At 46.4% G+C, this 26,006-nt stretch overlaps 1 protein-coding gene and 1 pseudogene across 5 annotated transcripts in view; both read left to right on the top strand.

Moving 5' to 3' along the window:
- Window positions 1–13,159, top strand: part of LOC149353523 (nuclear pore complex protein Nup133-like) — a 111,184-nt gene extending 98,025 nt beyond the window's left edge. For 2 of the 4 annotated variants that reach the window (XM_089582614.1, XM_089582613.1), the window contains 5 exons: window positions 6,270–6,328; window positions 6,548–6,604; window positions 8,974–9,113; window positions 12,196–12,281; window positions 12,851–13,159. In XM_089582614.1, coding sequence (XP_089438740.1) covers window positions 6,270–6,328; window positions 6,548–6,604; window positions 8,974–9,113; window positions 12,196–12,281; window positions 12,851–13,008 — 500 coding nt within the window. In that variant the 3' untranslated portion in view covers window positions 13,009–13,159. Of the gene's footprint in view, window positions 1–6,269; window positions 6,329–6,547; window positions 6,605–8,973; window positions 9,114–12,195; window positions 12,282–12,850 lie in introns of those variants that run through there. The other 2 variants (XM_089582615.1, XR_016291002.1) reach the window with 2 other exon arrangements.
- Window positions 13,160–23,979: 10,820 nt separating this feature from the next.
- LOC149353520 (histone deacetylase 8 pseudogene) overlaps window positions 23,980–26,006 on the top strand; it is a 76,580-nt pseudogene continuing 74,553 nt past the window's right edge. The window contains exons 1-2 of the transcript XR_016289331.1: window positions 23,980–24,051; window positions 24,472–25,689. The product of XR_016289331.1 is annotated as a histone deacetylase 8 pseudogene (transcript). The remainder of the gene's footprint in view (window positions 24,052–24,471; window positions 25,690–26,006) is intronic.

Raw genomic sequence — 26,006 nt, 5'->3', positions numbered from 1 at the left:
ATATCTGTCTAATAGCAAATGCCATATAAGCACGTGTAAGGGCTGCGCTTGTGTATGGGTCACATTCTGTTTTTCCAAAGGAAATACTTAAAAAAAAAATTTGCCCAGGCTTAGCTTGGTTAAGCCAAGAATGCGTTGCATATTGCGCGGTCTTTTTGCGCGAGGTATTGCTTGGCGGCACTCGATTTTCTCAGCAGCTTTTCCTCCGTGACGTATGGATGGATGGGTGGATGGATAGGAGCGCCCCCTTTGAAACGGGGCGGTGGCAACCGCCGCCATGTTCAGACGGTTTTTTTTTAAGTGGTTTGGTGACATCACGTCACGTGGTTTGGTGGCTGCCCGGCCGCGCCCAAGGGCTGAACTGAGTGATTGCAATATGCTACGCATAAAAATCCTTGAAGGGCCACACCCAATCTTTCCACGACCCACGCAGGAATAGCTGTTGAAATGCACAAACACAGGAGTGTCCAGGCGCTGCCTACAGATGAGGCTCAAGACTATCAGTCATCGCCATTGTCATAGACATTTTCCTCTCCCATGAACTCTCCCTATCCATACTGGCATCAGCTCCAGCATTTTCTGGCTGTCAACCAAACACGTGCATTCTGGCTTTCGTGTGCTGTTAGCTTTTTTTTTGGTCATGAACTGCTGCTGAGTGTTGGAATTTTAATACAATTGGCAAGCACCTTAATAGCTACGCAATTGGCTTTAAATTGAAAGTCGTAGAGCTTGCTCGTGAACACAAGCGTGTGGCTGGCAGGAAATTCACTGTGGATGAGAAGCGCGTTTGACGATGGTGCAACAAAAACATTGCATTGATGAACACCAGGATCTTGTCCACTATGAACTCGGTGTCTGTGGACACTATCCAGCAGTATCAAGATGACTTGGTTCACTAACAGTTTGGACGGCATTGAAGACAACTCCTTATGGGATGAACATGCACAAAAGCACAGCACCAGCTCAGAGTCTGAAGACTTCGCGAGCCTACGATGGTTGAGCGTAGAATAACTGCTGCTCATTCCCTGATTGGTGTGTTATTGTTGCTATAAAAATTTTTTTTTCCATGCATCACGTTTGTGGACCTCACTCTAAAAATTGGCCCTTGAATTTGGAGAAAGAAGTGAGGCTCTTATACGCATTTATACAGTACTTATAAATGAAAATCAAAGCTATATCACGAGGTTTGCTTGGTTTCAGGACATATGGCGTGCTGAAGGAGGCAGCCGTTTTCGCCGACAACTTTGAGGCTCTGCTGTTTTCACAGAAAGTTCAAAGATTACCATCGCACAAAAAAAGCAAGCTAGAGAAACTAAGCTGTAGTTTTCTAACTTCAAGCCAAATGGCGCAGTATGTCCAAGAATGGTGCTGAAGCTTTTGGAATGAGCATTTGCATCCATCATTAGTGGGCTAACAGTGGGGAGTGGGTGTAGTAGGGAAAGAATTAAAGCAGGCATGCAGTTTTGAATCCAGTAAGAGTGCTAAATCTGGCTACTTGGTTCATGTTGAACAGAGCAACGAAACAGCACTGACAAACAATACGGGAGAAAAGAAGAGACATAAACAGAGCTTGTGTACGTCTCTTCATTTCACTGTCAGCGCTGTTTCTTCATTTCGTTCAATGCAGTTTTAGCTTGTTCACTGTTCTCAGAACTTAATATTTGCGTGTCATTGGGATGGAGCGACCGATGCACCTTGCCAGTAGAAGGAAACCAGCGATGCGCTTATCTTTCACAGCTCAGGATATGGTCTCGCTTTTGTCTCTTCATCCAAGCGGGTAGCATATGGTTCCAAAACTTCAAAGTTGGCGAGATGACTAGAAAATTGGGCAAAAGTTGTACAGCAAGCAGTTCGAAGAGTGCTGTAGTCTGATACAAGTCAAGAAGGCAGCAGTGAATGCCCCTCAAAGGAGGCCTTCCAAACGATTGACGTCGACCAGTTTTCATGACAGTTGCGGTTTAAATGCAGCAGAGGCTAGGCAGGAAAGGGACAGAGGCTGTCCTTTGTCCCTGTGCCATGGGTATGTGGGTTGCTCGTTGTTCGGGCTCGGAGTGCTGAGGGTTGAAAGGGGGAAGTTGGAGAGAGAGTAGAGGGTCACTAGTGCTGAAGAGCCGACTCCTCATGGCACGGGGACAAAGGACTGTCTCATTTCTTTGTTGTCCCTGAGTATAGTGTGAAACCACGAGCAAACCGTGAAATAGCATTAACCGTATTCCTGACTGTCAGTCGACTCCATTGGCTGGAGGCCCTCCTTTGAGCAGTATTTGCCGCTGCTTTTTTTAATTGTACCCTTCAATGGGGATATGTGTGTTAAGTATTCTCGGAGAGAGCAGCAAGGGTTGAAGAACAAACACAAGTGGCAAATATTCTAGTTGAAATTTGGAAAGAGGATTGAGCATAAATGAGAAATTTGGAGGTTTGCAAGTTCTCGCACTAATTGCAGCATTTAAAGAGACTGCCCAAGTTGTTCCAAGGCAGACGAGGCAGAGAAATTGAAGTTGCTGGGCACCACCACCAACATCTGATTGGTAGGCTCGCAGGTGGGACCAACTGACCGCCAGGAACTGCCAACAGGTTCTAGCCAGATTTCAATTTGGAGTTTCATAACCCATAGGACTAGAAATTTAGGTCTGGGGCAGGGCATGCATTGTGCAGAACTGACAATGGATGGTCTACAAATTTCAGAGTGAACCGGTGATTTTTCATTCCCAGAATTTTTCTTTTTCAGGGAATTTAAGGAAATCTTCGTAGAACTTCAGGAAACTTTAGGAACTGAAATTTGTAAACTTTTTCCAAATTGCGGGATTTTTCATGGTACTGCAGGGAGAAAGAGAGAAGAAACTTTATTATGACTGCATGGTGGGGCTTCTCATGAGCTTGATGGGTGGTTTAGAACTCCGTTGGCCTTGGCTGCCCGGCAAACCTGCTGGGTGAGGTCCGACTGTCCCTCTAGGGTTTCGCTGGTCACCTGTGCCTCCCACTGCTCAAATGACGTGTGTGGTGTCTTTAGGTGTTCGAGCTTCCTCCCTTATCCCCACAAGATGTAGAAGAGTGTGGGGCAGGCGCTACACCAGGGTCAGGTGTGCGTGTATTGTGTTGGATACATTCTGCTGTATTTATAGAGGTTTGGGAATGGATTTGTTCGAATTTGTCTCTATGCTGTGGCATAATCTGTGCTCGGCTTTTTGTGTGGTGGGGAGTAGACTGTGCAGTTGAGGCGCTGAGTCTCAAGATATTCTGTGTAGTTGAAGGAGAGGGGTGTGATAGAGAGTTGGGTGGGATGATCCGCTTGGTTAATTAGCGCTCAAGCTAGAGCATTGACCTTCTCGTCCAGTCCCCCATGGCCTTGAGGCCCATGTGATTTTGTGTGTTGTGTGTGGGTAGGAGGTTGATGGAAAGTTGAAGAAGAAAGTTGATGGTCAACAGCTGCCAGGGTGTTTGCACCCCTCTTCGGGTACACCACCACATCTTCATAGATGGCATGTGGCTCCTTTTATATTTGAGTCCCCAGCCGCGAGACTCAGGCGTGCTGTCTTCCAGCTTGCAGTTTGTGGTGCATGTTTCGGTAGCGGGTTCACTTTGATGCGACTTCTGGGCTGTTGAGGGAGGGCATATCCGCAGTACCTGTCCTTTGGAGGATGACTCTGCCCGCTGTTATGGTTTGCAGCCCGGTTTTTGTGAGGCTAGGACAGCTTCCATCAGCTCTCTGAAGATGTTTTGAAGTCCTAGAGCTGCCAAACTCTCGTTTGAGGTATTGATGGGAAGGCCCAGGGCTGTCTTGTATGCCCCTTTGATGATTATGTCCACTTGGGATTCTTCTCTTTGGTTGAGATTGTGGATAAGGAGAGGCCGTAGGTCACTGTTGATCACTAGAGCTTGGACCAGCAGGAGGCTGACGTCCTCTCTCATGCCTAGGCAGTGTCTGGTGATGTGCTTGGTCATCCTCAACATATGACAAGTGGCTAGTGGTTTTCTTCAGAGTTTGAATGGTGTGTGATGTCCAGAGATTGCTTTGTATCCATAATCCTAGGATTGTAGAGGTCAGTTGATCCGGTTGACTTGTAGCTTGTTCCATGCACTTGAATTACGTCAGATTTTTCGGGGGCACAATACTGTCCCCATTATGTTGTTGTTTTCTTTTCTTTTTTTGAACTGAAATTAATAACAGCTAATGTAATGCAGCTACTGCTTGTAGTAGCTGCCACATGTCTTTTTTTTCATAAACCCTAGCGAATATCTTCAGAACGATTGCAGTCCTTTTAATTCATTCTGGCCTGTGGGATCTGTGATCAATATTTATGCAGTTTTTTTACTAGTTGCGAACAAAATTGCTCACAGTCGCATTTAAATGTCACCAGTCTGCTCCAAATGTTCTGAAATAGCTTACAAATTGCTCCAAACCTGCTCCAAAATTAGACTTTTGCTGCTCCAAAGCTGCTTCAAAATAAGACTTTTACTGCTCCTGTGCCTGCTCCAAAAAGCCGGAGCCTGCTTCCACCCCTGATGCTTGCATCTACTCTCGATGACTAGGTAGTCTGTGAATTTTTTGCTTGTTTTTAGTGCACACTTCTTTCAGAGTGTGTGCACAGCTATTCGTTCAATACACAGGGAAATTTGTATCTGTCAGAAACAATAACAAATGACAGAGAAATTTTTGTTACCTTTGGTTTTCAATCTGCAGAGATTAAGAACATACAAGGTGAAACTGGAAGCCCAAGTTCAACTTACTTGTAGCCTGTACTTAGAAAAACAAATACTGGGTGTGAGCTCAGCTCTGTTGGCACCTTTCGAGTTTAAATGTCCTTGACACTCTCTCTGCCTTTTGCTTATTTACTGCAATCACAAGCGCAGCCGCGTGACTGTAAGTAGCTTAAATAATGTACATGGTGTTGCCAGCAGTCTGGCAGAAAGCATTAAGAAGGGTTTCAAAGGAAGCTTTACCAAGAAAACCTGTACACTGAACTGAACTGAACTCGGCCACGGCGACAGTAGCGAATGTGCATGGTGGTCGTTGAAAGATCAGGCTGGCCACCACTCTCAGCCACATTGAATTTAATAGGTAACAAGGAACGTTTCAGACAAGGCGTCTACAATCCCTGCAATAAACTTGAACATTCCAGAAACAGTTGCACGTGGCTACAATCGTTCCAGAGGAATCTGGTTGCCTTTGGTGTGACACACAAAATCATAAGGTTAATACGAGGAACATATGAAAAAAGAAACATTACAAAGGTATGCTGCAAATATTCACAAAAAAATTATGTGCAGTTCCCTTCAACTGCCTTGATCAAATTTTACCCTTCTTGAGAAACCGACAGAACAATGCAGAGTGAAATCGAGAAGCATTTTTTTTTTGCGACGAATAATGGAAAAGATTGTTCAGAAACCATGCAGTTACTTCAAAGCTCTTTCTCAGCACATCAGACATTACGTGTCCACTGCGCACCTTTGCACTGCAATTGGCAAAAACGTGAGCCCTTTATCACATGAGATTTGTGCTCTGTGTGACAGCCAGCCACAAAGCGCTCATTCTTTCAAAAAGATTGTCAAGCTACTGAAAAAAACGAGCAGCGATCCGTCAAAGCAATCAAAAACAGCAGAAGTAGTTTTAACACGATAGCATTAAAGGCCCCATTACGCAAAAAAAAACGGCACCAGCGTTGTCAGCAATGTGAGAAATAAATAGGGTAGCGTAGGGTGGCCCAGGTAGCCACTCCCAGAGAAGCAACCTAGGTTGGCAGCCTAGGTCACGTGACCTTGTGGGGTCATCACAATGTACCCACCAGATCGTGAGTAAACCACCCTGGCAGGTGGCAGTTAAATTGATGGTTGATCCTGAGAGGTTGCTCGGGAAAAGCAACTTGGGTCGCACAACACCCACCGGTAGCAGCACCTGCCATCGCAGGGCAGTGGTGCATCCCTTAACTGCTGCACCATTGTGCAAGGGGTGGTACAAGGACTCCCAGGGACATATGAATGTAAAATTGAGGATGACCTATTCCACATATATGGGCATGAAATCATAAACACGCTTGCTTCATATCCTTAAGACGGAGCTTAAGTCTACCCTCTAATTTTTTCCTTTCCCTTTCTTTTTCATAGTCACTTCATATATAGTATATATATTTTTTTCTAGAAAGAATACAGCTGTGATGAGGTGCAATTTTCTGTACTAAACTTTTTAATGATCAAATTACTTTGTCATTCCACGTAGGTAAATTGGCTGCAAAGTGTAACCGGTGGAAGCTATTTTTTTTTTATTTTCACAGACATCAGAGAACAAGCAATGATCATGTATCAAGAGTCACTTCCAGCTCAAGTGAAAGAGGTGAGACCTGGTCATATTCATGTTCATGAAGCCCTGAACTACCTAGTATTATTTTTTTCTTGTTTTCTCAGTTCATTCTCCTATCTTGCTCTTCCCATTTTCATTTCTGCCCTTGTGAAGCGATACATATAAAGCAAGGCTTGCAATGTTAACTGAAGGCTTTGTTTGTCCACTTTGTAGCTTGTGACATCGTTGAGGATGCATTTCCAATATGTGCAGGCATACTGCTTGGACCCGAAAAACATGAGAGTGCTTGGCCCGGAAGAGCTAATAGAAGTGAGCATATTCCATATTATTTGGTGTTTTGTACTTAATTTTTTTTTTGTGACTTTCGTGGAGCTTTCTATCTTGCCAATTCCCAACTGTTCCTCGTGGCCCCAGAAAATTGGGCACCCAAACCCTCGCAGGCAACCTTGCGGGCTCTACTCACATGCCACCAAATCAACACTCATTACAAAAATAGCCGCTTCACCACCCCACCGCCTCACAGTACACTAGATTCAAAATACAGTGCGGTCTGGCGGCAACTGCAGACAAGCTGCTACATCTCACCCTACTTCCTCCATCACTATCACCCTACCTTGACCCTCCCACTCTGCTTAACATGTGGGGCAGCCAAGGCCACCCTCATACACTACTTGTGGGAATGCCCCCAACCCATGGCAGTTCCCCCATACCCAACCCATCCCCCTCCTCATGGTGATGCCGCTCTTTGGGCTGCTTGACTAGCTGGCCAGATATGGCAAGTGGACAGAGCTCTCCGTGAGGCGCAGGCCTGTGGACTCTTGGACAAGTAGGAACACACCTTTTAGGATTTTTTGTTCTTTTTACATAAAGTTGTTCCTCCTCCTCCTCTCATTGGCTAAGTCAGAATAAATAGTTTGTCAGTTTTTTTACTCAAAAGGGCTTTGTGACTAGAGGTTGTCGCTAGCCTAGTTGCTCCTCCATAGCTCTAAGATGCGGGTTCAATCCCGGCCACGGCAGTCGCTTTTCGACGGAGGCGAAATGCTAGAAGCCCGTATACTGTGCAACGCCGGTGCACATTAAGGAACCCCAAGTGGTCGAAATTATCTGGAGCCCTCTATTACTGCGTCCCTCATAGCCTGAGTCGCATTGGGATGTTAAAGCCGATAAAACCGGAAAAAAAAAACCTCCATTGCTCTGGGGCGACTTTGCTATTTCAGAGATGCTGTGTAATAGAGAACATTTAGTACTACGAGGGGGTGCTGAGAAGTTCCTGGCTTTACACAGAAAGAATGTAGCCAGAGTTTTGAAAGTGCACATTTATTCAACATATTCCCCCCCCCCCCCCCCCCCCGAGTCTGATGTACTTGTTGCATCGTTCTTTCAGCTTTTCTAGTCCATTTAAAAAAAAATTACGTGACAGGTTGTCAATCGAGCTTTCAGCAGCAAGTTTGATGTCAGCAATGTCGTCGAAATGACGACCCTTCAGATGCTTCTTCAAGTTGGGAAACAGATGGTAGTCAGAAGGGGCCAGGTCAGGTGAATAGGGGGGATGGTGGACCATTTGGAAACCCAGGGCCTTCAGTTTGACAGCCACAACTTTGTACGGGTGCACAGGTGCATTGTCCTGCAACAAAAGGATTCCTTTGTTCAGCTTTCCCCGGCATTTCGTCTTAACTGCCTCTTTCAGCTTGTCAAGGAGGCCGGCGTAATATTCTCCACTTATACTACAGCCCTGACGAAGGTAGTCTACCAACAGAACTCTATCTTTTTCCCAGAAAATGGACGCCATGACTCTTCTGGCCGATTTCTGGGCACGGGATTTCTTTGGTTGCGGGGACCCACTGTGGCACCATTCCTTTGACTGTTCCTTGGTTTCGGGATCATAGCCTTAGTCGCTTTGGGACGTTAAACCCCATAAACCAACCAACCATAAATGTGGAGCCATGTTTCATCCTTAGTCACTAATCTATTCAAAAAGTCTTTTGTAGTATCAAAATGGGTCGAAACAGCTCTCGATGCCTCAACTTGAGCCTCCTTCTGTTCACTGTTCAAACATTTCGACACCCACTTCGCTGAACGCTTGCGCATGTCTAGGATATCGGTAATAATGAAACCAACGCGCTCCCGGGAGATGTCCGGAATCTGGGCTATCTCTTCGCCGATCCTCACGAATCAGCTTATAGAGAGAATCGCTTGTTGCCGGGTCTGTTGAGGTTGTGGGGTCCCCACTTCGGGGATCATCTTCAACAGTGAAATGCCCAGTCTTGAAACGAGCAACCCAGGTTTTGACAGTGCTGTAGGAGCGACACTTCTCCCCTAGTGTTTGTGACATCTCACTGTGAATATCCTTTGCAGACTTTCCCTACAGAAAAAAAAACTTCATCACGGCCGTAACTCCACAGGCGTGAAACTTGCTTCTGCCTCTGCCATCTCACGCTCTACCTGAAATTAAAAATAGTTATAAAAAACAAGAATCATCTGATACTTGCACAGTTACATATAAAGATATCATGCTTTTTTATGGTACCAAACTAATTTTTCAATTCGACATGAAAGGCGGCAAAGCCAGGAACTTCTCAGCATCCCCTCGTATTTGTTTTGTGGTGAAAATGGTGCTTGACCACACCTGTTGTTGCTATACTGTTTGTGGTGTGCACTGACAATTTCTGCTCTCTCAGATGTACATCAGCAGGGCCAATGTGAATGCCAACGAGTATGACTTTACCAAAGCCCTTGAGCTACTGGGCTTCATCGAGGACGCAACGAGAGCCCAGGAGGTGCGCATGCATATCTGGTGTGCGGCCATTCTCCGAAACCAGTAAGCAGAGCAAAGGAATTCCTTGGCTATGATGGAAGGGACTTTGCTGGTTCAGTGTCATAAAATATTGTGGGCACTTCTCTTTATATCACACTTTCTGTGGAGTTTTGTTGCAAAAGCAACACTATGCGAATCAACGAGCCATTTCGCGGAGCTGAGGCAAGGCCATACCATGCATGCGCGAGGAGTAGCGACGGCACACGGCGCACAGCTGGCGCGCCACCGCCGTCGCTGCGCGGGTGACTCAGAGGTGCCGCCGCCGTGCCCGCCAGTTGCGCATGCGCAGTTGTGGCGCATAGCTAGCGTGCTGGGGCCTCCGCAGCTGCCGTGCGCTCCCCATTGCCTCTATCTCTCTCATTTAACCAGAGCTAAACCAATTCCAATTTGTTGTGTGCTTTTCTTCGTGTACTTTCATGTGTTGTGTGTACTTTAATCGTTGCATGGGCTCAGGAACGACAGATGACGCTGTTGAAGACTCCATGATTAGACTCGTAGATTTGTGCCAACACGTCATCGATGCATAGTTGGCTGGATGTTGCCTCAGATAACTACGCTTGTGCGGACAACATCTCAGATCTGGGCTCTGATGAAGCCATTGTATGCAAAAGATGACCACTCCCTTACCGTCAGGAATCTACTAATGTGGCCAACCTACCACCAGCTGCCATGGATGCTTCAACCATAATGACTTTTATCTCGTCCTTAGCCCATTTTTGGCAGCAAGGATCTCTGCGAGGAGCACATCAATGCCCTGAAGAGCCTGGAAAGCACCGTGGTAGGGCCTGCTTTGAAGAAATAGATGCACATGATGCAGTTTTTAAGGAGTAAATGGCACTTATGGTGGACTTCGTAATTTTAGCTGCAACGCGAGGAGTTTACTTACTACTAGCATGGGATACAACAAACCCAGTCCAAGTAATCGCCACGTTGGACTGTATTTTGTTTTGTCCTTTTACATGCAAGCTTTGCTTTTGCTGTGCTACCTTTTTTATTTTCGTTTTTAGCAAGCTTATGGTTAGCAACAAGAATTTTTATGTTATTATGTTTTGTGTTGTTGGAGAGGTTTGCCTTTGCCGCATTAACCCCTTAACGGCCAAATAAATAAAAAAATTATGTTCCCAAATTGCCAAATTTTTTTATTACGTAAAATGCTTTAGTAATGTGTTTGAAACGCAAACAAAATCACAGAAACAATTTGATGGATAAATTATATTTGATTACTCATTACCTGGACCCTCCATACCTAACACCTCTGAGGAGCATTCAGAAACAACAAAATAAATTCTTGAAAGTCCAGATAGTGTGAGCAGCTTAGAATTGGTGTGCAAAAGATGCACCACTGCTTCTAGGTGCATTCAAACTAGATGAGCCTGCTTGCCCAGCTTACTAGAATTCAACAGCTGAGAGGCGTACCGGTTCGTCTCGACCACTACAACTTCAAGCAGCTCATCGTCGAAGTAAGCCTCAAAGAGCTCCAGCGGTTGAGGAGGAGAACTTGCTGTGAGCTTTAGTCCTGGAGAACCCTTGAAGGGAAACCGCGGAGGTCGAGCTGGGATATTGTCCAGGTCTATCTGGCACCATTCACGGGAGCTCGCCATCGTGTCATCGCTGCTGTCTTCCGCTTCTGACTCGCTGTCAGTAAAAATGTCATCACTATCCTCTTCACTTGAAGAAGAAAAAAAACGGCATCGTCATCACTTCCGCTATCATCCGAAGCAGAATAATCTCCCGCACCAGATCCACGCACGGATGATGCCATGTTTGTTAGAAAACGCGGGAAACGGGATGCAGGAATTCCGCCATCTAGTGTAAAAAATCGCATTCAAGAAAAGCGCCAATGATGGGACCCGTGCTGCCATCTATGTTTTATGTGGTAAAGTACCGTTTAAGAGCTGGGCTCGCCAAAAGCCCCTTGAAACATTGCGGAAAAGCTATGACGAGGTCAGCTCGTCATAAGCAAAAAAGTGCTGATCGCTTGTGACAAGCTGAGCTCGTCATAAGCCCTTAAGGGGTTAAAGGGTGACTAACTGAAACAAGAGCAAAGTTTTCAGTCAGAATCAAGCATGTGCACATACAGAACAAGCGTGCAACCAAGCTTTCCAAGACGTCATCCTAGGCTGTAGCAGTCCAGCTAGCTACAACTCCTAGCAAGGTGCGCTTGATGCAGTCTGTTAGAGTTCGCACTTTTCAGTGGTCACGGGGAATGCCTCGCTCTCTTTCCAGCTCTCTTGCTTTGGCCTGTAGCACTTGTGCGGTCATTGGAAGTGCTGCTGACCTCCACAATTTCACAAACTCTGCCAGTGCTGATTCCATTGCTCGATGGCAGCCTTTCTTCGGGCCTGTAAAGGCCCTCCTTGTTGCAGCACAAAGTTCATCACACTGCCCCCTCTAACGGCGAACATTCATTTTCATCCATGCCAAATCCTCAACATATTTGAAGGTATGAAGACTGCTTTGCAGTGAGCACGACTTTTCGCTTGAAGGCTGCACTATGATGACACTGTCTGCTTGGTATCATGATGTTTCTGAAAAATCATGTATGAAGAGCTTACACTGGCGCGGAACGTGCCCACACCACCACATGAAGAGAAAATGAGGTCAAAACGGCAGCCAATGCCCGTGTGTTGCAAAAGAGTACTTTCTTGAGCTAGTTAGCACGTGTTCATCAGATAAAAGCACAGTGTGACTGAGACAGGTAGATGTGCTTTTTGTCAGCATCGGCTATGGGTAGTAATGGCTACAGTGACATCTGTCGGCGTTTTGTGGGGGCGCCACCTGTGTGCTATTTTTTTCATTTTTATGTATAGTTGTCGTATTTTATGAATACAGCGACAAGATCCTCGAATCTAAGCCAACCTAAGAGTTTTATATCTGGCGTTTTCAAAGAAAACTCTTGGCCTAGATTCAAATAAATATGCTATTTGTCCATGACACAGCATACTTGCATCCGCTATGCATTTGGTAGCATCCACTGCCACATCTCCCAATTTTGATTCGGCAACGTATGAAAACACTGGGGACCTTTATGCTTTGTTTTTGCATTTAGTAGTGTTAATTTCAGTCCTCCATCTTTATATTTTAGGTGGGGAGAATGCAGCGCAGACATTGCAGTAGATGTTATGAAAGACCAACTTTTTTTCCGAGTAGCACAGCTGGGCCTGGCTCAGGGTAAGTTTCATGTTACCACCTTGCAAACTCTTAACAGTAGCACGTGTGCAGGAACGTGTCCAAGGGTGGATGTGGGGCAGTAAATAAATTCTTTAGTAGGCAGTTTGTGACAACGGTGTATAATACAATTGTCCAGCTTAATGCATGATTTAGTTGCCCAGTTTAATAACTACATATCAGTCTTTTAAAAGCCTTGCATCATATTTTGGGTTTTTCTAAACACTCGTGAACTCATGAATATGTATTGCCTTGAAAAATGGCTGCCCCATTTCATTGACAAATTAGGCATGCCAACACTTGTCAGTGAATTCTGGATGCAAGCTCATAACATTGTCTAGAATTTATAGTGTGGTTTACTCCTGCAGCCGTTGTCAGTGTAATTTTGTGCGCTGTTTTAGCATCAGTTTTAATTACTATTTGATGATATGCAGGGCTTCTACAGCGACAGGTCATTGTGAGAAGCTTGTTTCAATATTGTTCTGTTTCTTTCTCCCACTCCCTTTCCACCTGCCTCTTCCTTGTACCCACATATACTCATATCTTGCTGTTTCCTTTGTTGTCTGACAAAGGCTGGAACATGGCTGAGTATCTGCCAACCTTGGAAGAATTGTTTGAAATGCCAGACCTGCAGGACCTGCGCAGGAATCTTAATTTCGTATTTACTTTGGCTGCTGCCCACGAGCACTTGCTGCGAATGGCTGCTGTAGAGACCCCACAACAGGCATGAGATTCTGAGGGTTGTTTGTCTAAAAAGTACTCCTCTCTTGTCAAGCTCATCTTAGCTGTTTAAAGTGTGCTGTTGTCTGATTGCCTTTGTTTTTCACTGCCGATTGCATCTCTTTGTTATCGTTTGGCATAATAAACATGGTTTGGCTGTTTTTCAAGTCTCCTATTGTTGTCTTTAGCAAAATTCTGCAAATGGTTCCCTTTAAAGCTGGATTGCATGAATCTGGCAAAGAATTGAAAACTTTACTAGGTGATGACTTATCAAATAGAAGCGTCTATTCCGAAAATTAACAAGTCCATGTGGCACTTTGTGGTGAAGGCAAGAAAAACACATGTTCGAGGTCTAAACAGCGAGTGTATCCTAGACAGCTAATAGAAACCTGTTAGCATATATATAGCATTCATGGAGCCATGAAAAACCAACAGAAAACCAAATTGTGCATAGTTCAACAGTGCATCTCAACACAGTGACTTATCACTTCATAAAGTTTTGTGCTGTAACGATTGGCACCAGAGGATTGGATGCATTGTGAATCACCGTGGTATGAAAGTGACACCAAAGATACTGTCTTCGTCAGTTATGGTAGTCCGATTTCTTCTTTCCTGGTTATCTAAAATATATCTTCCTATAATGTGCGGAACTCCTATGCAGCTCTTTTGCTCGTACTCGCCTTTGCCATTGCAACATTGGCACGCATAAACTACTGCGAGTCTGTGATCAGAGCACATTTCAAGCTTGTGCTACTAAATTAAAGCATGTGATCAGAGCACATTTCAAGCTTGTGCTGCTAAATTAAAGCATACAATCAAAATGTGTGTAAGGTAGCTGCACCGGCACGAACTGGGACCGCGCACATTACTGCAACAAAGACCAGTGGCGCAGTCGCTTGCTGGACTGCAAACTCCATATTTGTCTCGCATGGACGGTGAGGAAGCAACGACTAGCCGACGCGGCAACAGTAACGCAATTACCTTTATTCTGAAAAATTGCAGGGCACGTAAGACAACTTGTCCGCTCTGAATGAGAAAGCTTTCCTGTGTCATCCACTTCAGAAGAATTTTTTTTTCATTCGTGATGATAGGCACTGCAGATGACATCATAAGGTCACATGGGTTTTGTTGTCGCTCCTCGGTCAATGCGGGATTTTGACTGGTGAGGTCTCCTCGATTTGGCTGCACTTTCTGCACTAGTTCACACAAGTGCCGTGCCAGTGCAGCGCCAGTTCTTGTGGCGCAAGTGTAGCCTTTGGTGGAGCAGCCATATTGAGTGCAGAAACGTTCATCTGCTGTGGCGGTGTACTGGTGTTGTGTGGTTTAACTTATGCGCGGGATTGTGCTCGTTATAATAGTGAACGCTGTGCATTTGTTCAAAGTGGCACATCTGGTGGAGTGGCTATGAAATTTGTTAATTCCAAAAGCGATGAATTTGACAGCGCCCTTTTCCTCGCGTTGTGCAAAGTGGCACAGGTCAACCGTCACCAAGTAAACGGATACATTGAAGGTTATTTAGGCTTCCGCTCTAGACGACCTTTGATAGTTTATACGCGTGGTCCAGGCTGTTGCCATTCTATCCGAAAATTGATTGCGGTTGTCCGCCGCTTGCAGAAGGAGTTTCCTGAAAACTTGGACTTAATTGAACTCAACAACTCGTGTTCACTGTTGGCAGACAGTCATGGCGGAGTGACTATTCGAGACTGACTGATAGGCGAAGGCGTGGGCTGACAGAAGCAGAGATGCGGATGTTGCCGCAATGAGTCAACACAAACATTGCGAGCACCCACATATTAAAAGACATCTCACCACCATGCTGCGTGATATTTGCGTACAAAATAGAAATGGTGTAAAGCAACGTGCGAGGCTGGACAGAAAGGTGAGAACCCATACGTAGTCTGTCTGCCAGCCAGTCGCTTACCCGCGTACAGACGCACACACATACACGTGTGTGTGCACACATGTATGCGCACTGTCATTCTAGCTGTTTGGTGAGGGCACGGTGCAGGTGCCCCATCTATCATGGGTATGTAGCCGTCACAACTCCATGGTTGCAACCATGGCCTTGACGCCGCTCACTAAAATAAGCATAAGCTACAGAGCCGACTGCTAATTGTCTGCTACGGAGGTGGGTGGTGGTGGTGAAAGCATTAATCATAGGGAGAGGTGTTGGGGGTCGTGACCTGAAGGGTCACACCTTTACAACCACTATACTTGTGCAGCATGATGTCAAATCGAGTGCTGAAGTGCAGGTGGTCTATCTGGAATGTCAAATCAAGTGCGAGAGTGATGCACCTCCTGAACTGGTGCAGAAAGTGCAGCCAAATTGAGGAGACTTTTCATGTTCAGTATGCAAAGGAAGCATCAGCCCTGCAGCCACGAGGGGGTGTTTTCAGTTTTGGTGATAAACTGTGCAGCTCCACCCAAGCAAACTTGAAAATGACTATTCAGTTTTGATGTAGCCAGTTTCGCTAACTGCCTAAACGAAGATGCAACATATGTTGCCGGTGCAACGTCCACAGTAACATGCACATGTGCATCCACACCACAAAGTTTTTTCCACATTCTGTCACTGAGTTGCTTGTGACCTGCCCAGCTCAATGTATGAGCACGACACAGCCATTTGAAAGCAGGTAAGCAGAGTCACACATTGGAAGGATATGCATTGCTCACTCGAAATAAAGAGCTTATTCTAGATTTGATGTGCATCTTATGCATCAACTACAGTATTGATAGTTTGACCGACGATCAGACCAGTGAGGACAGGCGGCGTGCTCAGCGCCCGCCAGTTGCGTTTTTGTTATTATTATTATTATTATTTGTTGAAAAACGAATCTGTGCACCCGCTTGTATGCGTTCATTTTGTCAAATGTTTATAAGCTGTTCACACCTCATCAACTGCAGAAGTAGAAGTGAATAATGCACTTATACGTACACATGTCGTATGTGGAATTAGCCTGGAATGAGCCCATTTTTCTGTAGATATGATATTGAGCACCCTTATGCACCTTTTGTCAGTCTTGCACAGAGTTTAGTTCTTGGATATTTCAAGTATGTGATATAGCCTGAAGTGAAAGTGAAGCAAGCATCGCATAGTAAGGGGAGGGTATGAAGAAGACTGATTTTACAGACATTCACACATCATCCTGTGATCATATGGCAGTGCATAGACGTTTGTGAACTGACGCTGCGTGCAGATCTGTCATAAAAAGCAGCTCTGCCGCTACCACTTCAACCCGCTGCGGTGGCTCAGTGCTTAAGGCGCTCGGGTACTGAGCCGGAATTCCCAGGTTAGAGCCCGATAGTGGCGGCCGTGTTTCGATGGAGGCGAAACACAAGAGGCGCCCGTGCGCTGTGCGATGTCAGTGCACGTTAAAGGAGTATAGAACCTATCTTTTTGGGGTGCATGTTTCCTTCTTTGTAATGAGGCGTAAGGCATTATTATACACGGATTATCACGTAGAATCCTCCTACGACCGCCCAAAAATTGTTTATAATCGAATTTTTCTGTCACGCTGCTTCGGTTTCAACTGCTGAAAAATGGCTGTGATGTCAAGGTTATAGGTCACGTGAGGCATGAAGAACTGCAATATAATCAGTGCTTCTACATGTGTTGTCATTTCGGCACTTGAGGAAGGCTGGCTTCAGCACTGTACTGAATTAAAATGATGAAGCAGCGATTATATCACAGTTTTTCTATATGCCTTATGTGACCTATAACCTCTTTGACGTCACAGCCATCATTTGGGTCTTGAAGCGGAAACAGCATGACAGAAAAATTCGATTATAAATTATTTAGCGGCTGTAGGTGAATACCGCATGGTGATTCATGCATAGTATCTTCCACATCCTTATAGAGAAGAAAACGTGCCGCCAAAATTAGGTGCCCAGTAAAAAAAAAAGAACAATTGAAAACCAATTGGAACCGATTGATTCCAGTTGTGTTTTTAGTTACCCGACCAATTGGACCCAACCGGATTCAATAGACGATATGCGAAATGCGCAGTGCCATCTCTCGGTGCTCCAAGAACTAAGTCCTCCATGTTGGTACGGTACAGAAAACGAAACCGCGGCCCTGTGTTGGGTTAAAACGGCTGTGCTTCGTTTGACAAATGGAATGACGATGTGCTCTTACGCTATGCTGTCATCTATGCAAAGAAACTACGATGCGTGCCAGAACTAGGTGCATTCCAGCTTTTCGCTTTTCTGTTTTTTCTTTACTCTGTCCCAACGTTTTAGTCACAGCAAATGCCATGTGAGGTATCGTGTGTCAGCACGCCATTCAGTGCACAGCTTTCGCTTTCTGCGCTGATTTTTCACAAAGCTTTCTAGGTGATTTGCGTTTACATTAAGATACGGACCGTAGCCTTTGTTGCCTCTGGTCAAAATTAGAAGACGATATAGTGCATTTAATAACTCTCCGGTCGGGTATGAATATATATAGACGCATACTTGAGCAACGTAATAGAGAATGTAATTTTTTTGAGCGAGCCTACGCCTGTGTTCCTCAAGCGTATATTCCAGTCGCGAAGAAGCACGTTCATTAATGTGCAGGTAAATCGCGGCCATGGGCACTCAGTGCGCTCCATCTAAAAACCTCGATTGCTCATGCTGTGGCGTACTAAGCGCACTCGAAGAACCACACGCACATTACTGCTTAGTTTGTTACATTTTCAGTCGTTTTTCCCGTGTTCGATTAGTTTTGGAAGGGCTAGCAATCTCTCTGGACCACAGGGCTGTTGCAAGATCCCACACATTGTTTTCTTATAATGTCGTACGTGATCGCGCCCGCGTGTTTGTGAAGCAATACATCCTACTTATAAAAACCGAGGTGCGAATGGTTTATTTTTTGAGGATTCCTATACATTCGATATCTCCGGCGGTGAAAGTCTGAAAAAAAACATAGCTACTTTATTGTGAAAGCGGGACACATTTCCAAGCTAGAAAGTATGTGCAACATTGTTCTCAAAACGCTTCAGGCCATCAGATTTCATTATCGTTGTGGCAAGCTGCAACAGCTTGCTTCGCAACAAAGAAATTTGTGTAGGTTTGGGAGGAAGCGAATTAAGTGTCGGGGGCAACCGAACATGCGAATTTCACCCCCGCATACACAGCTTGACCAGCGTATCAAGTCTGTGCAAGCACCTACAGCTGTACGCTCTTTCTATAATCAAGCCGCCGCAGTAGCTCAGTGCTTATCTGAAAAAAAAAACTGCGTCTTTGCTTACAATATTTTAAATTATATGTGCCCATTTTCCTCTTGTTAATATCGACTGACAACATCGTAATACTCGCTTCAACTGCGTCTTAAGCAAGACACGGTTTCAACTAATTGTGGCGAAAACCAGCCGGCGCCGGGCTCTGAAACGGCGACGTTGAAAACCGTGTATGTGCATTGTACATTGCACTAAAGGAATCACATTACGCAGCTGTTCGAGGGTCCTGTGTAAATATACTGCAATGCACAAAGCTCCTGGCGTCGGCGCGAACGAAAGTTCACACTGTCAGAGAAGTTTGTCAAGACATCTGTGCACTCAGCGCAAAATAACCGCTCGCTACCCCACCAGATGAAATCGCGTCCACCTGGGAATAAAATAGCCATGATAATGCGTGATGCTTGAACCGGTGCTTTAATGCGCAAATCAAAACGACAGTGGCGCAGAGTTCGACTTGCCGACACACTTCCCAGTGCCGATTCTGGCTATCATCAGCGCCAGACCTCAAGCGAAGTTGAGGACGCGGTAGGAGTAAGCTGGCGCTTATTGAAAGCACCTACATTTGGTAAAAGATCTGCAGTGAAAACAATGCAGCAGCTGAAACCTGCCTGTTGAAATTTCACACATGACAGCTATACCGATATAAAGAATGTACGCATAGCAAATGATGCACCAGCTCGACGAGCTCACCCGAACCAAGATGGAAACCGGAAGTTGTGGGCGCAGTGTTGCCAGACCAAATTTCGCCTCCATCGAAATTCGACCTGTTGGCATTCAATGGGCACAACAAAACGAATCAAAGTATTGGGTTCCCAATATGCGAAATTGCTTGGTGGTCAATTCAGTCAATTCAATTCGGTTTCTAGCTGCAATATTCGTATTCGAATTGGTTATGAAAAGTACTCTTCGCCCACGCCTTCATTTTATATGGTACTGACTTTATGCTTGCAGTGCGAAGTTAAGAAGAGAGGCAACGCAGAATTTGCAAATTCAGAAAACTTTCTCGAGAGGTAGAGACGCACGGCCATTCTTCAGGCCTGGACACTACAGTAGCATTTGATCGAGTCTAGCTGACCATATATCTTTTCACAGCAGCATGAAATGTTGCATTACAATGCTTGCAGAATGCACACATAAGCTTGTAGACGTTTCGTATAGTGACCGACATGTTTGTCTCTCTTGCAGGCGAAGCGCGTCGGTCCTAGTCAATAAGTGATCAGTAGAGGACGATATGAGCTGGCTTTCTTCATGTCCCATCAGAGCTTTGTTCAAACAACGCTACCGCCACAAGCAGCTGCGGTATTCACACAAAAGGATGCCCTAAATGCAAGGGTCGGTCGAAAAGTAATGCATAATCAGCTTTAGCCCTGTAATGATAAGCACTATAGGGGAAACAAAATTTTTTAAGTGAAGCTTTGGTTCTTTTACCCTAACCCATATCTAATTTTTGTTTCCTGGTTTTCATCTAGACCACTATGGATGATCAACATATAACACCATACTGCGGCAACGTGCAGTGATCGAATTCTACAAGTCCATCGGAAACTCTGCAACATCAATATGCTGTTAGTTTGGTTTGGTTTATGGGGGTTTAACGTCCTAAAGCGACTGAGGCTATGAGGGACGCCATAGTGAAAGGCTTCGGAAATTTCTACCACCTGGAGTTCTTTAACGTGCACTGACATCACACAGTGCACAGGCCTCTAGAATTTCGCCTCCATCGAAATTCGACCTTTTCGCATTCAATGGGCACAACAGAACGAATCGAAGTATTGGGTTCCCACGTTCATGCTGTATGGTCACAGCTTTCCTTGGTTTCCATGGTCATTCAGACCCTTTCAGAAAGGTACCTGTACAAGCACCCTATGTGTGCCACATGGTGCTCGCAGAGGGACATGCGGCACGGTTGAGGCAGGCCACGCATGGCGAATTGCCCAAGCAGCATTGGATGTGTTCCGGCAACTTCCAGCCCATTAAAGGGTCTATGAAACTTGCTGTTTTGAACATGCGGTAAGTGTTTTCACTGCGTACCGACGAATGCTTTTAAGCACTTGCTCTACGTACGAGTCCTTGGAATGGAGCCGGCGACTTAAAAGATTATAGGCACAGCGAGGTCTGCTACAGCAAACCGGTTCCTCGAGACAACAGCTGCGCATGTGCAGATGGCCTGAGAGGAGGACATCTGCCATTGCGAAGCTGCTTCCCCGCAGAAGGATCACGATCACAAATCGCGACTATTATTTTTTAAATTCTCGGGCCGATTGATCACCACGTAGTGATGATTTTTGGAGCAGTTAGATGTTTTTAGCCTACCGGAAGACGTATTAGTGGAGACGTATACTGGTTCACTGGACACCTCCTGCGCACACGCAAGGGCCCCCTATGTCACTGCTCGTGCGCAGGAGGTGCCTGGTAAACCGGTATACGTCTGTGCTAATACGTGGTTTAAACATACCGGAGACATACTAACGGAGATGTATACTGGCCCACCTGCCCAAAGTCCAAACCCTCAAGAGGCAAATACAGTTTTTCTCTCCCCACAGCGCATGCGCAGGAGGCGTCCAGTAAAGTGGTACAATGGGACCAGGCCGTCATCGGGTCTGTTCCCAGGGGCCATCGGAAGTCGTCGAATTCGCACCCCAGCTCGAAAAAGAGGACCAAGACTGCGTGAACGCAATTATCCTCCTTCGCCGGAGGGCTCAAAACACTCCCCAGCGGACAGAACAACACGGGGGTTTTGCCACCAGACTGGCAGTGTGTCAAGGCGGGCCGCGGCGACGGTTTCTTATCTGGCTCCGATAAGCTATGAGGGACGCCGTAGTGAAGGGCTCCGGAAATTTCGACCACCATGGGGTTCTTTAACGTGCACTGACATCGCACAGTACATGGGCCTCTAGAATTTTGCCTCCATCGAAATTCAGCCGCCGCGGCCGGGATCGAACCCGTGTCTTTCGGGTCAGCAGCCGAGCGCCGTAACCACTGAGCCACTGCGGCGGGTTTTTTTGCTTTGTGTTGGGTTTTGTGGTACATAAGGTAAGGCTATCAAAAGGAGTTAAATTTCAGTTACTTTGGAATGCATGGTTGGCATAGAATCCTTGCGAGGAACTGCTTTTTTCTGAGCTTCATCCTAGGGGAAACCAAACACCGTAACTTTCCGGCCACTGCCGTAATTTCCGTGGCACTCAGGTACACAGCATCGGCCCATGTTGCGGCGATTACAAAATATGTGCTTTTCTTCAGCCCCACATCATGGTTTTAACGCGCACAAGTGAAGAGAAAAGTTTGACGTCCTGCAGCTCGAAAACCGAGAAGCCAGAAAAGAGAAATGTCAGCATGTTCGCTTCCTACGCTGCCTGCGTTGCCTCCCAGGTGCTATGCGCTTGCGTTGCATTTCTCAGGACTCTCACCATCATTCGTGGTCGGGCAACTAGTGTGACGTAGGCCCCTGTGGAGAGAAGGAGCGAGCAGGCCTTGTCTACCCCGTTTCGAACATAGCAGGCAACGCTGCGGAGATTATAGTGCGTCCGCGAAATCATATTACTCCGCCACGTATCATTCGTTCTTCTCACAACTCCGCTCATTGTTTGGACGAATACTAACAGCGATATGCAACCATCTAGTAGCATTGAAAATCATGGTCGAAGCTGTCAGGAGTTCAGTGTTCGGGCTCTCTGGCCATAATTTTAAATTTTCACGGAGTATGAACTACTTTTTGGGCGCGGATTGAGTAGGGGCGATTCGCCCTACCAACCGCGTATCATACCGCCACGTGTACTTTTTGCTTCTTGAAGTCTCGACTAGTCGCAGGACGAAAATGTGGCAAGAGGCAAAACGAAGTCCAGGAGGTGCCAGTCACGGCACTTAAGATTTGTCGCAACGAACTATGCTAGTGTTAGCTTGTATGGCGAACTACTTTTTGCGCGCGGACTTAGCTTGCGCGAACAGGCGCGCTTGCTTTGGCAGCGTTGCCTGCTATGTATGAAACGGAGTCAAGTGGCTTTGACCAAGCGAAGCCGCACAACTTCAAACACTCTGAATGAGAAGTGTGGAGCAAACGGGGAGGACCGCACGTTAAGTAGCACTCTCGTCTCCGATTGGTTGAGACGAAAGCTGCTGTGGTTGCCAGACGTGGTGCTCAGCGTCCCGTCCACCCAAGTTTCCGTCTTCCCCAATCCCACCAATCTCCACCTCTCCACCCTCTCAAGAAAAGACGCCCTCTTTCTTTCTCGCAGTAATTGCGATGTTAAAAAAAAGTAAAACGAGAGGAGAGGTAAATAGAGATTGAGAGAAAAAGTTGGCTGTGGTTTAGCTCTGGTTAAACCTGGAGTGATGCGAGAGCTGGAATGGTATCGGCGTCTAGGCGCGCCTTCCGAACCGCGTCGTTCTTACGCCGCTGAGGCGTATCGCACGCTCTTCCCCCGTCTCCTCTTGGTTTCGTTCCAACGTCGAGCCCTGGCCTCTTTCAGAGCCTCGAGCACGGCTCATCCTCTCCTCCGCTCTCCATCTTTGCCTCGGCGGCTGTGTTGTTGTTGTTGCGACTGAGAGAAGAATGAAAGGAAATTGCACGGGCCTGCCTACTGGCTCAAGCCGAGCCACCACCGCTGCCAAGTGCAGATAGAGGAGAGTTAAAAGATCAGAGGGAAGAGAAAAAGAAAAGACGGGCGTCGCAGCAACAACCGCATCCGCCGAAGCGGACGCTGGCTGAAAAAAACAGATAAGCGGCCGCAGCCGCGATTCTCACCCCCTCCTCGCTGCTCCCCCGGCGGCTCCGCCTACTTATACAGCTGCAACACCTCTCCCCCTCTGACCGCTATCCATAATATAATGAATAAATGTATACTGCGTGGCACTAACGCTTGTTGCGCAAATAAACGCTCACCGTAGAATGCTTCTTCCAGCTAAACGGGCACATTGTTCGAGTTCAAATTTAGCACAGAAATGGCTTTTGGTCGGCAGAATTATTTCATGCTACATTTGTTTGGGTTACTTGCCTCAATCGATCAACAAGAGTCGCATATTTACATTGTCTGCGGCGACAGCAAAGAAAATTGCACCGTTCTGTCGGCGACCGCACTGGTGGCGCCATCTCGTTTGTTGGCCGTGAAGATTCTGCAAGGGAGCGGTGTCAGGTTGTTTTGCAAAGGTTTGAAGACGCTGTTTCAACTGCTTTATCGGTGATCAAAGTAAACGCAGTTTGGGCAAAACCTCACTAAATTTCAATTCTTTGGTGAAGAAGAGCCTTCCCCCACTATCGCTGACAGAACGGCCTAATTTCCTTCGCCGTCGCCAACAGCATTGGACCACTTTGGACTATGAATGAGGTACAAGGAGTGTCTGGAACACATTCAAAATCCCAGGTCCATTGTTTACTTTCTTTTGTTGGTTCTTTATGCTTGAGTGCGTCTCAGTATGCGCTGTCCATTTCTGATATCTGCTTTATCAATCCGGAATGCTATTCTTCTCAAAGTCACAGCTTTTGTACTATATTTCTTCTATTAAGCCTATCCGGCTTAGACCGCATTTGGTCAGCAGTATGTGATATACAGGGTCTTGAATATTTGGGGGCCGGGTTTTAAAAAATTCCTATGTAAAATCTACTGCCCCATTCGAGCTGAAATAACGTTCACAAAGTAGCAAAATGTGATCTACGTTATCTGATAAGTGATTCAACATCGGTAGTTGCCTAGATTTTCTGGAATGGATGGAAAACTGCTCTCGGCGGCGTGCACAATTTTCGCAAAAGCGAGTCGAGAAGCTGCGTTGACATGGTGCGCCATCTGTCGAGCGGCGAGGCAACCGCCATCTCCGGCAAGGACGTTGGCGCGCTTGCTTCGAAGGTGCAGATAGCAGTTTTCCATCCATTCCAGAAAATCTAGGCAACTACCGATGTTGAATCACTTATCAGATAACGTAGACCACATTTTGCTACTTTGTGAATGTTATTTCATCTCGAATGGGGTAGTAGATTTTGCACTAGAATTTTTTGAAACCCGGCCCCCAAATATTCAAGACCCTGTATAAAAAGAAATCAATTAAATGGGGTTGAACAACGTTGGTGCCGAGCGTACCATGGAGCGTACCGAAAAAGCAAAACCAGAACTAACTATTGCAGAGATGCTTCAAGTCCAGCGCTAGTCAAGTCAAGTCAATTCATATTAAATTTTGAGCGCGTTGTTGGCGTTGCGTGTATGTGTCAGTTCAGCTCGAATAGTGTTGTTTAGTGTTGTTTAGCGTTTTCAGCCATCAAAATGTATTAGTCTGTATATTCCACTCTTTTCAACAAGGATGACGGCGATGATCGGACGAGTCGAACGAACGTCTCGTCTAGTAAATTCTCGAAATCAGCCTCGTCTGTCAGTGTCGTTCCTAACGTGGGTTATGACCACTGTGCGTCAGGGACATCAAGAAAATCTCGAGTTGGCTACGTACACAGTCCGGATCACCTCTTCGAATGTGAAAGGCTCCCTCGCATTCGTAAGCGTTGTTTTCTGGTCCACGGGCTTCTGAAGGGCTACAACCTGCTCAAGAACCTGGCCAGCCGCGACGATTTGTGCCTGTTTCATTCTGCAGATTACGTCGACTTTCTGGACTCTTGCGGAGCAGCAGAAGACCTGGATGGGGAAGATATCGCAAGTCGCGCTCAAGACTACAGCCTAGTTGATGACTGTGCGCCGACAGAGCGACTTCTGACGCTTGTGAAAAACGTTGCTGGCGGCACTTTAGCGGCTGCACGGGCTCTGATTGAGCGGACTTGTGATGTTGCTATCCACTGGGAAGGCGGTTGGCACCACGCGCACAGAAGTGAGGCTGCCGGCTTCTGTTACGTTAACGACGTCGTGCTTGGTATACTCTCACTGCGTCGCAAGTTCGGCCGAGTTTTGTACATTGACCTTGACGTCCATCACGGCGACGGTGTTCAGGAAGCCTTCGAAGGCACGGACAAGGTGCTCACTCTGTCGGTTCACCAGTACGAGCCCGGTTTCTACCCTGGCACTGGAGCAGTGCGTGACGTTGGGTTCGGCTTGGGCCGGGGCTATTCGATAAACTTGCCGCTTCGGAGTGCCAGCGATTCAACTTTCCTCCGCGTGGTATTGCCAGTGATAAGCGAGGTCAGGCAACGGTACGCGCCTGACGCAGTTGTTTGCCAGTGCGGTGCGGACGGACTGTCTGGAGATCCGCTCGGTGCGTGGAATCTGACCCCAGCCGCCTTCGTGCAGTGCGTTCTCGTCGTCCGAAGCTGGGGGCTGCCGCTGCTTTTGCTCGGTGGAGGGGGATACGCGGCTGCCAACGCGGCCCGCTGTTGGACCGCGGTGACCGCGGCGCTTTTGGGCCAAGAACTGGACGATGACATCCCGGAACACCGCTTCCTTTTGATGTACGGACCTGGCTACGAACTCAGCATGGAGCCTGGCTTTCGTCCCGACCTGAATGACGCCCAGTACGTCGAGGGCATACTGCAGGACGTAATGAGGCATGTGAGTCTGATTGGAGTGTCGTGAAGGTACGACGTGTGAGCTTGTTTTAATGAGTGATATTTTGCTTCGCGTGTCACCTATGCCGTTCCTACACTGTCTATTTATTACGCTGAGTGCTCAAGTAAAAAAAAAAATACATATTGTGATTGTTAACATTTATTTGTACAGTTACTCCTGCGTGTCTCATTTCAAGGGCTTCATAGCATTGAAAAAGGAGCATTATTTTTCCCTTCTGTAGTTAAAAGAATTTCATCATTAAACCTTTATGTAGAGTGCATTTTAATTAACATAAATCCAGACCATTTCCTCGCGTGACC

This window comes from Amblyomma mixtum, chromosome 3 (genome assembly GCF_055824585.1).
Source record: "Amblyomma mixtum isolate Tamu chromosome 3, ASM5582458v1, whole genome shotgun sequence".
In the NCBI taxonomy this organism is placed as follows: Eukaryota; Metazoa; Arthropoda; class Arachnida; order Ixodida; family Ixodidae; genus Amblyomma; species Amblyomma mixtum.
Note: the sequence above shows the minus strand (reverse complement) of the source record. Positions and strands in the feature narration are given on the sequence as shown.